The sequence below is a fragment of the Rhipicephalus sanguineus genome, chromosome 11 (genome assembly GCF_013339695.2).
Source record: "Rhipicephalus sanguineus isolate Rsan-2018 chromosome 11, BIME_Rsan_1.4, whole genome shotgun sequence".
Lineage (NCBI taxonomy): Eukaryota > Metazoa > Arthropoda > Arachnida > Ixodida > Ixodidae > Rhipicephalus > Rhipicephalus sanguineus.
The window spans coordinates 96,431,413-96,444,613 of NC_051186.1; the positions used below are offsets into that span (position 1 = coordinate 96,431,413).

The 13,201-nt window shown below is 42.5% G+C and overlaps 1 protein-coding gene across 3 annotated transcripts; it reads left to right on the top strand.

Moving 5' to 3' along the window:
* The first annotated feature begins 4,156 nt into the window (after positions 1 to 4,156).
* On the top strand, positions 4,157 to 12,285 carry LOC119374025 (uncharacterized). 3 transcript variants are annotated; one of them, XM_037644080.2, is made up of 4 exons: positions 4,157 to 4,369; positions 9,778 to 9,850; positions 10,211 to 10,422; positions 11,888 to 12,284. In XM_037644080.2, the coding sequence occupies exons 2-4, from the start codon at positions 9,793 to 9,795 to the stop codon at positions 12,236 to 12,238; spliced, it is 621 nt and encodes a 206-aa protein (XP_037500008.1). In that variant the 5' UTR covers positions 4,157 to 4,369; positions 9,778 to 9,792; the 3' UTR covers positions 12,239 to 12,284. The 3 variants fall into 3 exon arrangements, with proteins under 3 accessions (XP_037500008.1, XP_037500005.1, XP_037500006.1); XM_037644077.2 differs by lacking the exon at positions 4,157 to 4,369 and adding an exon at positions 4,437 to 4,549 and having other exon boundaries at positions 11,888 to 12,285; XM_037644078.2 differs by lacking the exon at positions 4,157 to 4,369 and adding an exon at positions 6,904 to 7,371.
* The last annotated feature ends 916 nt before the right edge of the window (positions 12,286 to 13,201 follow it).

The following is a 13,201-nucleotide window of genomic DNA, read 5'->3' on the forward strand; positions in this document are numbered from 1 at the left end:
AGACACGGCTTTGCCAGCATGTGGGAGCGGCAGATATGACCAAATACTTGCGCTTTTGCTCGTGTCTCTATTTTATGGGAAAATGTATCGCTTCATTCCGTCCTACACGTTTCACCAGTGACATTTTGATTCCAATTTGTGCTAAACTGATTTTGTCACTCAGCTTAGAGGCAATAATTTGCCCTTTTGCGCTAATATGATATGAACAGTTGTATCTCTCGCTTATGAGCTAGCATACGAGCTGATTTGGTGACCACTTCTGAGAAACATCCTTACGACACAATGTGCTATATATGTTTGCGTGTAATTGTTGTAAGTCCTCTCCGTTAACGAAAGCCTTGCTCTTTAAGACGTAGAGATAGAATAAAAAAAAACAAAGTTATTTCTGGGTGATTCCACGTAAGATCGAACAAGCAATGGCTGGTCGACCTCTCAAATTTATTTCAAAATTTTATATATTATTGCCTGATGAGTGGAAAGAAGAGATCCGCAATTTGTTTTGCCGCCAAAAATTTTTTCGAAGCAGAGGAAATCAATAATGACGAAGAGGTGGAGTGGAGCGCTCATCCGCTCTACTGTTTTGGCCAACGTTCGTTATGAATTGCACAAAATATATTAAAGTTAGGTAGCTGGAATTTCTTTAACTGAATATACGCATGTTTTTGCTTCTGCTCAGGTAATTTTAGTTTGTTTGTGTAGTGTAGATGTTTTTATGAAAAACCTCAAATTTGGCCCAGCGAACGTTATTTTCTTTACTTTGAACGTCCTTATCTCAAAAAAGCCTTGCACCAGAGCGACCGAAATTCCGCATTACGTTCTTCGCGTACTTATCTACCAAATTGCGGAATCTTATAATTATATAACGTATCAGTAAAGAGATATGATCGGGCTAAGTGCAAGAAAACACCGAACAATGGAAACTTCTGACGACAATTAAAAAAAAAAAAACATTTTTTACATTTCTTAAACTTTGTCCACTTATTCTCCTCCACATCAGCTTTCACAATCATTGAAAACATGTTGCATAATGTTGTTGCACTAATAGTTACGGCCCCTCCAATACGACCCTTAGGCAAGGAGTGGCAATTCCGACTTTTTGCCCAGCAAGTGTATAAAATGCAGGCCGAATTGAATTTCTTATCATTAAAAGACCAGCAGGTACCGAAAAAGGTGTCGCCGGCACTGACGACGTCAATTTTGAAATTATTTGGTCGCTGCAGCGGCCACGAGCGCGGGGCTATCGAGCAGGCGCGCGCGCACCCGAGATGCTCGTTGTAAGAGACGGCGCACTTAGAGCTCGTTTTCGCGTCCTCAGACCGATTGAGTCTCATCTGCATATCTGCTCGTCTGCATATCTTTTTGTACCGATCATTGTAATCTCAATTGCAATAAACTGAAACTGAACTGAATCAGTTATACCGTTGTTCTTTCTGGAGCTTTTCACTTTGGTTTCACTTTCGGCTTCATTCCGCAGTTTATTTTGCTCTTACAGATCATTTTTTTGGAGTTACATTCGTCACAGAAGTAGTTTTATTTTTTCTTCTTTTTGTGAGTACTCATCTCTGTAATAGTGAGGCTTTCAATTTACAATAAATAAAATCGTTTAAAAGCGTCCCGTACAAGACTGCGGTAGCAGCAGTCTCGTATTTCTAGTCTGTTTACTGCGGCATTGTTTTATTTGGTCTACTCATAAAAGGTAAAAGAGGCACACTAACCACAAAAAAAGAATACAAAAAAGACATTTCGCTCCCCTGATTCGGCCTTGTTGTTTCGGTACATCTCCTTGTATATTGTGAACAAGGTTCCCAACAGGGAAGCCGAAATGTCTTTTTCTACTATCTTTTTTTTTTGCGGTCGGTGTCCGTCTTTTACTTTTTGTTATATTTCTTCCCGACCAGACCGGCTTCCGTGAAAACCTCGACTTCATTTGGTCTCATATCTACATATGTGCTCAGACGTCTAACGAGTCTAGACACCTTATTTGCTCGGCGTAGCTGACACCGTATCAGTCTAGACGTCACTGAGACGTGACCGTGAGATTGCCTTGGCGTCCTCACTTCGCATCGGCTTACAGCGCCGTCCTTCTGATGTAGACATGTGGCAGTTGAAACAGGGTGACAGTTGTCTGCCCTTAGGACGAGCAATGCGTGGAAGACACATTTTTGTTCAAGTTGGTTCCTCACTGAATAGCGCAGTGAGTCACTTCATGCGCCGGTTCGCATACCTACCTGCCACCTACTTTTTCGAGGGCCTTTTGGTTAAATTACCTTTTCAGAAAAAATTTCTGACTTGTCACTACTTAATATAAGTGAAATATTGTAGCGTGTACTCTGGATCATTTGAGCTAAGTTAATGCCTAAGTATTGCATGGAGAGAGTCCTGGAAAATTAGCCTGTTATATTAAACGTAGGCCCATTGTAGAGACAGTGTTTTTAACACAAAAAAGACTAACAAACAAAGAGAAAAGATGTAGTACTTCACAAAATGGAAAAATAAAGCAATAATTATTAGTAGGAAATAATAAGTGAATATTCTGGAACTCTCGTGCGCACTAGCGTACAGATTTATAATTTAATCTAAAACATGAACGTGCACATTAGCGTACAAAGGTATTGTTTAATCTAAAACAGCAACTCATCGGGGATATGTAGATAATAAGGCTAAGATAAAAAATTGGCCGCGTATCTGCGTGCTTCGCTGCAAATGTCGTATAAGGACGATAGAAGAGGCGCTGCGTGAGATATGGACGCCATCTGGCAATACGTCGGGAAACATGAACGCTGTGTTGCGGGCTGGTAGTCCCGGCGCAGCGGCTGGCGAAGACCGGCGGTGACCAACGCGACCGGTGGGGACGCCGGCCAGCCCGAACACGCTGTTTGGCGCGATGCGCCGAAGGAGAAGAAACGTCCGCACTCAACGAGTACTCTCCACAAACTCTCTTACTTACACGTCGCCTGGGTAAAACAGAAATGCCAGAGCGGCGCCCCCTGTCATTCGTACAATGCAATACTGAACCGAAACCGAAACACAACATGAGCTTGTGCAGAGGGCGCGGAGAAAGACAAGTTCCAGCGCAGTCGCACTTTCCGCGCACCTTAAGAAACTAGGGTTGTAACATTGTAGGGCGAGTAGGGCCAGAAGGACCGTCACGACGAAAACCTGCCTCCTCAGTCGTATTCGCCTGGAACGTTGGCGTGGCTTCGCGTCCCCTCCTCCGCTCCTGGCCTTTCCACAGAGCTACTGCCTAAGTACGATCCCCAGTTAACTATATGATTGAGCCTGTTCAATCATCTACGGACCGCCGTCGTCGCGGCCGCGAGACTGTTCACGTCGATCGACTGAAGCCGCATTATGACCCACCAGTTGTACCTGTTAGGTCGCCAGGATGGCTCCTTTTCCGCGGGGCAGTGATTTGTAACATGGTAGGGCGCAGACAAGAACGCCTGCGAAAGAAGAAGACGAAGACGGTTGTTGTTGGCGCTCGCGCTTGCTTGGCTTGGACCGCTGATCGCTTCAGCTGTGGCAATCATTTAATGAACGCGTTACTGTCTCAACGTTAAACGCATACCATCAAGGTCTTTAAAATTGCGTATCTATGTATTTTCTATTAAAGGAACACACCACCTAATACTTACCTAATGATGTTACGCCTCAGATATGCGTAATATTTACTTTTTGATCGACAACGTTCACAAGTATGAACAGCCGTACCAGTTCAAGATGGTTGGGCGGTAAGCAAGTGCTTCAACTTTGGCCGGTTGGCTGAATCGGGTGACGTGCCGACAAACAGAAAGACAGAAAGACAGACCAAAATTTCTGCGTTTAAGTTCCCCAAGAAAGACTATCGTCTTTAATAAGCGCCCGTGTGACTTATTAATTTTTATCGCCCCCCCCCCCCTAGTGTATGTCAACCTATGTAGCAGAGCACAATACTAGAAAATAATGTTGACGAGCTCATTAACTACTGCGGATCTCCGTCGGGGTACAGTAAGAAGCAAAGGCAACGAGCTGACAGTAATGTTAGCGCGAGGTCAGGGCCACCTCATTTCAAAACATGCTTTGTCTCCTTCAGCCTCACCGTCAGACAACAAAAGCCCATTGTGCGCACGTGGCACTGCCGTTGCCGGCAAATGCGATAATCGTGTGCAATTATGAGATGCAGGAAGCGCTTGCAATTTATTTCACACAAAAGTGGTTTACAATATGCCAGGAACGCCGACATTTAGGCGACTTGGCTTTGCATAGCAGAACACGGTCAAGCGCACGCAAAGAAGTACAAGGGAGGTATTGACAACAAAAGCTCTTACTTTTAACCGGTTGTTTACCAAAAAGAAAAAAATACCGCGCGCAAGCGGACGGGTTGAAGAAGGTGACACAACGCAAGCCCCGTGTTATGTATTACCAACTCGCCCTACTTTTAGTCTTGATCGTTTATTTGCAAATTTGCATAATATGAATAACTTCCTGCACGACGTCGCAAGACCGAAATGCCGACAAAGTTACTCCACGTGGGCACCTGCCAGCATTTAAGGCCTTCAACATCATGAAAGTGAGTGTCAAATGATGAAATTTTATGAATAACGATCGCTGAAGAGTGAGTCCTTCTATTGTCAGCACCTCTGTATCTTCTTGTTTGCGTGCGCTCAACCATGTTTTGCTAAAGTACGTGACATTTCATGATGAAGGATGAACATGCTCAGTAACTTATATTTAAAGGAGTCCTGACAGAAAAATTTTCGCCCCGCGTTTTTTTGCTGCAATGTGTTGCTGGGGGCCTGTTAGTCATAACACGGAACATCGTTTGCTGCAGCGCGCGACAGATAATTAATTACAAGTTCCTCATTACCGACACAGCCTCAGTTTCGGTTTGACAGAGTTCCAAAAACGACAAGCCGCCGGGTGCAACTATCACCACCTAGCGAGTGAAACGCTCGGTCACGTGAGCACACAGAACAGTGACGCATTTCCGCGCGGTCTGTCGTCGTCGGGCTCATCGTCGTCTGATGGCGACGATTTTCTTGCGGCGGGGATCGAAGGAATTTTCGACGTGGCGAATCACTTCAGGTTTGACCCGCTGGCGAGGAGCGATTCGTCGGGAAGCGCGTCAAAACAGAAATGGCGGCTACGACGTCATCATAACTTGTACCGGCTGCAACGGTTACGTAGGGGAAGTAGGGGGGTCACCTCGGGTCACCTCCGAGGGTGTCAATGCACTAGGTGCGGCCTATAATGCTGGATCGCGCTCGCGAACTTCAAAATTCATATAAAATACCTTCCAAGCTTTATTCGCTGTCGATATTATGCAGATGGTACACGCACGTACACGGGAATCGATCCAGCAGGCTATCTCGGCCGCGAAATTTTCTGTCAGTACCCCTTTAACGACATTCATGCAAAGGCTAACGAGGTCGTCAATATTCTGGAAGCAAAAAGCAAAGTTCAGAAGGTATTTTGTGGACACACATAGATGCGTTGGCGTTGCTTTACTTTAATAACCAATCTAAACACTGCCGCTTCTGGAAGTTCTTGTTGATATATGCTTACATGCATGACCCTTTCCTTGAGGTTGCATACAGCGTGCGAAAGCAATAGCTTAAATTATGTGCCAACTAAAGCCAACCAATTAGAGATCATCCTTCGGCGCGAGTAATCAACTTGAGATTTTTTTTTTCTGGGTTTACCAACATTCTGGCGCCTACCTGATAATTCCTTTTGAAAGTCCTAATTTATTCACGCTCACATACAGTCACAGTAAGTACCTATGTTGAAAACCAAATAAAATTTTGATACGAGCGCAATGAACGCTGAACCTAAGATCTTAGACGCACATCACCATTCTTAAAGCTATTTGGGAGGTCTGTTATGATCTGTAGTAACTAATCGCCTCTGCTTTCTTATGATTTCCTATTTGTCGCATGTGCCCTCGTGTCGACATATTTTCCAACATCGCTTGTACGTGCTGAATATAAATGTAACACTCCTCCCGTACGTCCCACTCGCTTCAAATGTAACCCTTTATTACGTCGTAACATGTTCTGTGGTGCTCTAAAGTTGGAAAACAATGCCAAGGAGCATACCACAATTTAAAATGATTATAATTTCATCGCAAGCATTACTTCTTCTCACCTTTTACATTAGCTGTGGTGTTTGCTTCTTGGTGTGCTTTCTTTTTATCCCTTGTGTGCTTTCTGCTCGTCGTGTATGCCCTTCAACTAAGTTCGTCCTTCAACGAAACAAGTGTTCGTGACGTGAGCAGTTACTTGGTCGAGTTTTAATTATTAGAGCAATGAAGCGAACGAAACCCAGTGAAAGCCTCACGTCATTTATTTTTACAAAACTAAAAGTGTCTTTGACATACTTGTGCATACCTCATTAAATATTGCCACAACAGCACAACGATGGTGTTCCTCTATAAATTTGGAGAAAGCAAAGATCCTCTGAGCGACACTAGAACCTGTTTAAACTTCGCCAGGATGGAATAATTCGCCCACGTTTATGTTTCTTTGTCTTGAAATAACAAACAAACAAATGAAATAGTTAAGGCTTCTCGTTCATAAACTGTCTGGTCGAAAACGTGCACCGCTGTCTGATTCATTTGATTTTGATTTCACTTAGTTCCATACTTGTGTTAGCACCGCGCAGTTGTAAATTTCATGCGAACTACATACAAAAAGTATATATATATATATACATATATAATATATATATATATTATATATATATATATATATATATATATGTGTATATATATATATATATTATATATATATAATATATTATTATATATATATATATATATATATATATATATATATTTCTTTCGCAATGACCCAGGGCGTTCTCGCTAAACAAAAACATTACATTTTCTAATATATGCGGATCAGGTTCTGCAATATGCCTTAAAATGTAAAACAAAAACTTAAGATGCACCGCGAAGTGTTTACGTCATTATACAGCCATCATGGATAATGAATAGTCGCTGTCTCCTTAATTGCTCAGACAGCCTTGGCAGTCCGTGGTTATAACGGTCATTGCGCTGTTCAGAAAGGCAACAAGAATGTCGCAACTTGGCCCAAAGCATTGTCCGTGACAAGCTTGCGTCAGTACGTTTGTTTCTGTTCCTCAGAAGGGTATCCTTAAAGGACACGTGCAACTTTTCAAGTTCATTTGCTGTTTACTCGGCACGTGCGAATGAATTGAAGAGGAGGAAAACATGCCTTTCCTTTGGAATGGAAGGTTAGTCGCTGAGATTCTACCGAGGTGTTTATAAAGAAGCACACTTGGATACACAATGACATTCGCTGCACACCGGTGTAACAAAAGGTGGAGAGCTTACAGACCAAAGAACAAGCAAAGCAAGATTAGCGCAAGGTAAGAGTTTGATTTTTAAGCCTCATGGCTTCATATTTTATATCTACGTGCAAGACTCTGATTGTACTTCGGCACAACATGTGCGATAACCTTGCTTGGTTTAGAAAATTAAAAAAAAGTGAATGTTTACTGCCACAATTGAAGTTTTTTGAAAATTTTGAAGTGACTGGCAGGCCTTGGATCGTGCGAGCGCCGCAAACAATTTATAGCGATAGCTGCATGCTTGTTCATCTGAAGTAAGAGCGAAAATCGAGCTAGTTGGTACATATTCATCTTGAGAAGCTTTTAGCGCAAACTAAGACAGGGACACAGAGGGAGGGAACAACACCAGCGCTGCTATCAACAGAAGGCTTTATTAGGCCAGAGGAAAGCATATATACTCGGACTACGTCAATCGCGGCACATGCGCACGGTCAACGGTGCAAACCAAGGCACCATCTCTCCGTACCTACAGTTAACCCCTTTCCTTTAGGAGCGAAACCCCTCTCCTTTAGGAGCGCTGGTGTTGTTCCCTCCCTCTGTGTCCCTGTCTTAGTTCGCGCTAAAAGCTTCTCAACTTGTTTATCTGCATCTTCACGGAGCTAACATGCGACATGATCACATGTTCTGCGATAAAATTTGCCGGTTAGCCAGTCTAGATAAGTGCGTATGAATCAGAGTTTTAATTTCTTTAATGCACGCACCGTAATCACTCGGGCCACCGACATCGCCACAGAAAGTGTCTAGTGTGATTTTGACGATATTTATGTTCCTCTGTTAAAGTTGGAATAACCAAAATGGTAGTTTTTCAGGCAGATGTTTTGTAGCGTCATTTCGAGGTGAAACAACATGTACACTGAGTGCGCCGCATTTGTTTAGAATAAATGGGATGCCACTTTTAGTTGAAGTGGGTCGATTCCACGAAAGATAAAAGAAAAGGTGTAACTTGATCTATCCGATTTTCCTGATAATTTTGTATGTTGTGGACATATGGCTGCACAGCACGAAACCACAGTTCGTTTTCAAATAAAAAGTTTTTTCAACACAGGAAAATTCGACTAGTGTCGCCCGTTGACGACGACCATTTTACGAAGAGTGCGTTTTCGTCTTTTTCTTTACAAATCTTTTTCTTTACAAAACAGTTCCAACTTTTCGACAATAGATCATTACTGTTGTTTAGCGAAGCTCAAAGAAGGAAAAAGACGTGTTACTGTATTTTCTTGTTACTAGAGATGTCCTTTACGCAGTAGCCACCACGCTCTGGAAACACAATGCTTGACATTTCTGCTTTTGTTCTAATAAAAAAGATGCAACATGTTTTTTCATAATATCATTCTGCCATCCTTTGAGAACATTTTGGGGGACATTGAAGTAAAATTGAGATTGGGGTCTCTTTATTGTAGATTTTTGAATCGACGAGCACTTTTGTCTTTTTGGCGTTACGAGCATGAAAATTTACTGCTTTGAAAATTATTAGAGAATTCCAAATGCAGAGGTTCATTATTCACATAAACGCCTATTCATACTGCAACTATGAACAAGCTAACATCTTCACAGAAGTAGCTATAGCGTCCCAAATTTGACTGATTTTGAAAAACGCAGCGTTTTTCATGAATTTTTAAAAATACATACTTTGCACAAAATTCCATGAAAGGATTAGAGCTATTTCCTATTTACTTCTACTTCCGCTAAAAAGAAAGATATTTGTAATATATAGCTTCAGTAGCTGCCAGCATGATTGCGAATTTACGAAAACGCACTCTTCGTAAAATTGTCGTCGTCAACCGGCGACACTTGTGGAATTTTCCTGTGTTGAAAAAATTTTTTATTTGGAAACTAAGTGCGAATTCGTGCTGTGCAATGATATGTGCAATTCCTACAAAATTATCAGGAAAATCGGAAACATCAAGTATACACCTTTTTTTTATCTTTCGTGGAATCGATTAGTGGCAATCTACATTTCAAGCGTGCTCAAAGGCATATATTAGCGCTCATCGCATGGTTTTCTGACGCTTGCTTATGTTAAAACCGTTAGCTGCTGTATAGCGATTTTTTTTTTCATTTGCTTAATTATATTTATTTCGCAACGCTCGTCGTCCGCAGTCCTTGTGAACCAATCACACAACGGGCGAAGTGACGAAACGTGTCTGGTCGAATCAGAGTCTTTATATTAAGCTGGCCGGATAAGCACAACTAAACACCGTCATTGACCAGCACACCCTATGGAAAGCGTACCACGGTAAGTCTATGTGAAAGCGTGTTGTCTGAATACAGGCATGAACACGAGACACGGACCCCCTCTTCAAAACAAGAACAAAAGAATTTAGCTCGTTTCACGAGAATTAGTTCCCAAAAAGAAATAGTTTACTGATAAGAAGAGATCTCAATGAAAAAAAAAGAGAGAAACGTTCCTACACTTGCTTTCAGAATCACACAGTTTCCATGGCGGCTGCAGCAATACTGGCACTGCTAACGGCTCTGTCTCTCGGAAGATTAACAGGTGAATTAGAACTCTTTACATAGGGTAGTCCCCATAATGCACTAAGTTCTGTGTGAATAGAAAGCTTGCTCTTTCTCCTATTGCTTTAGACAGTCGCTCTTTACGGTAATACTCTCTTGCCCTATCATTAAGTATGCAGCAACTTTTCCATCTCTTTACCTTGTCCTAACTTACTAACCTCGTTCACATTATAGAAGCTACACCAGTTCAGGCGAGCAGAAAGGGAAAACTTTATGTTTTAACTGGAAGTGTGTCAGGGGTGCCACTCAAATATTGCGCGTATGATGAGTCTTTGCGTAGGTTGTTATGCTCTCAGCTCTCTGTTAAACTCTCAGCAAACACAATATTTGCACTATGCAGAATCGGCGTGCGACGGCAGAGGACTCAAAGTGTTTGACGCAGTCAACGAGTTGGTCAAAAAGCTCCCTGCTGAATATTCTGAATCCCTGAATCGCGAGTCAGATTGGTTTCCCGGAGTAACGCTGACAACCATGACACTCAAAGGCCTTGAAAACTGCGAAATTTTGGGACCCATTCAGTCGTACTGCAGAGGAAATGACGACTTAATATTGGTAAGTACCGTTGATGAGCTGTGGCCGAATTCGAGCGCACTGCCATATCCCATTAATTTAGCGGCACATGCAACTGCCAGGAAAACATTGTTTATATCGCTGTTTGCACATGCACTATAAGAAAAAAGAAGAGTTCTTTCACATTTTTTTTAGAGTTCTGGCTTGCCACTCATATGACACTTTAAAGAGGCGCGTCCTCTCTTTTGCGGGGTCAATGAACTCTCTTCGGACAGTAGTGTGACCCACAAGACAGTTAACGTGTGTCTTTAAAGGGAGTTATATACGTGGCAAGTCAGGACAACCGGAAACGTGTCACACATGCTCTTTTAGGGGCGAAGCTCCTTAAGGCGGCACCCGTTCGTCCCTCGTAGTCGTAGTCGTAGTCGTAGTGCGTAACCAGTCTTACGCTTTGACCTCCAAGGTGGTGCCGGTGGGAGATTTTTCCTGTGCGTTGTTAAACAATAAAAAATTTGCAGCGGTAGCTAAAAGCCGACTTCTTCTGTCTCTCATTCCCATTAGCAGCCATTCTTTACCTCCAAGGTAGTGCCTGGTGAGATTTTTTCTGTGCGTGATTAAACAATAAAAAATTTGTTCAAAATGTCGTTGATTGATGAAATAAACCAACGAAAGACGCCAGATGTTTTGTATAAGCAAAACGGAAGAACGCCAGATGTTTCTAAAGCAAAACGAAAAGACGCCAGCTGCTTAACGAAAGACGCCAGATGTTTTCTAAAGCAATGGTTTTCTAAACAATGAAAATTCACAGCGTACATGTAAAATTAAAGTGAGCTGCAAGTCGTCTTAACTCATCGAACCTTAAGTATAAACGCGCCCGATCTCACGTCGGTGATGATGTACTGGGCAGAATTCACGGAAGATTCACGGTTTACCGATGAACCTCCGCAGCTTCGCCCACTCATCATCATTCACTCCGTGGATATGCTGTGATTTTTTTTTCCTTAGAGTGCAGATGATCCATTCCCCTGCTAGGATCAATTAGTAGTTTTAGATGTGCGGGTAAACGAAGACTTTATGATTGTGCAATCGGCTTTCAGAGACAGAGTTCACGGATAATATTTGCGCCATTTTGAAGCTTGTTCCATAAGCCCTCTCAGATGAACTGATTGATTAAGCTTAATACTCTTTTGGTGATGAACGCGGTCACATTTGTTCAAGAAAGTACAGCGTAAGTTCTGTGAATAGTGCACATCACTTCTCCTTTTGAGTAATAAATTACGCTATTTTCGTAAAAAGTGTTAAATTTTCTTAAACTGTTAAAACGTTTGGCTACATTTCTTTTTCAAACAGAAGCATAACACTTACCTGTAATAATGCTCGCTTGTAGTTGGATAATGAGGCTGAGATCACATGCGCCAACAAATTTAGGAACTTTGATTTTTGTACAGCGCTTTTATACTAATTTCTGGGGCTTAAGGCTTGCAAATCCTATTCTGATTTCTTGCAGTTTGAGCTACACTGCACGCCACTCTCCAACACCATCCACTGGAGCATGTGCAACGGTCACAACGGGACTCTGGTGTCCACTATTCGCTATGCCCGGATGAGTGTCGAGTTCTTCACTGAGTACGTGAACAATGGCACGGACGTTAGGCTTGTGTCAGCTGGAACAGTGGCGCCATCCGAACTGACAGGCGTTGGTCTGACTATCACGGGCAGCAGCGAGTTCCTTACCAATGCCATTTCCATGCTTGGTGCACCTTTCTCGGAGCCAGTTAGGGAAATGTGGCTGGGCACCCTTCCAGGATTTCTTCTGAATGTGCTGCACGATGTGAAACGAAAACGACAAGGCATGTGAGCAGAAATGTGTAGCGTAAATAAAGTTTCAAAGAGCAAATATGAAGTGTCATTTGTGAAATCTCTAATTGAAAGTTTTATTAGCAAAGCCTTCATAGCGTACATACAGCATCGAATTCACGCATAAAAAAAAAACACCGCTCAAGCGCTCCGTGCAGAGGGTTAACTGGCCAAACTCAAACGTGCTACTCCAGTGTTTATCCCGATCTGGGATCTTCTTGTAGCTTATCATTTCTCTGTCATCACATCTCAGATAAGCGTGCTTGAAACTTTGCCTTTGGTAGCTTTAGCTTAAAGGATAATAACAACACCTAAAATATTTTATTAGTAACGATTCATGCTGCAGCGGGTATCAACTCTAGCTATATTTGACCCTAGCTATATTTGCATACGGCAACGCTGATTCATACTCGCTGCAAAGTGCACTTGCCGGCGAGTGCGTTCACTAACCTCACTTCGCTGCGGCGGAGTGCCTAGCCTCGGTAACAGTGGCTAGAGAATACATGTTATTATCCGAAGTCGGCTTCATAGCACTTTTTAAACTATACGTTTTCGTCATTAGGAACGTTGTTATGCACTAAAACAATCGACTATATCACAAAACAACCTCGCTGTTCTCGCCTCAAGAAGTTTACGCCACGGCCGCCATGGGCATGCCCAGCGCATGCCATGCTAGGGTCGCCTCTAATGTGTTTGTACCTAAAGTTTCTTTTAAGGGCTGCGTATTGCTATAACACATTATTACTTGAGAAACATAGTCTGAAGTAACGAATATCCTTTGGGCTACATAAGTACCCATCGCCATTACCATCATTTCAAAAGTAAACTTCCCTTTCTGGTGTAGCAGTGCGCTGCCAAAGTGACAATCTGTAGGCGCAAGTGCTCTCACTTAAGTTGATTCGAAATTTGCCAGTGTGACCGGGGTTTAACAGTCGAAGTGTCCGTTTCCTTCTCCGTGAGTTCC

Excerpts from the sequence above, each read along its gene's own strand:
- LOC119374025 (XM_037644077.2), top strand. Across the intron at positions 9,851-10,210 it reads GTCTCTCGGAAGATTAACAG|AATCGGCGTGCGACGGCAGA; the intron begins GTGAATTAGAAC and ends TGCACTATGCAG. Across the intron at positions 10,423-11,887 it reads GAAATGACGACTTAATATTG|TTTGAGCTACACTGCACGCC; the intron begins GTAAGTACCGTT and ends GATTTCTTGCAG.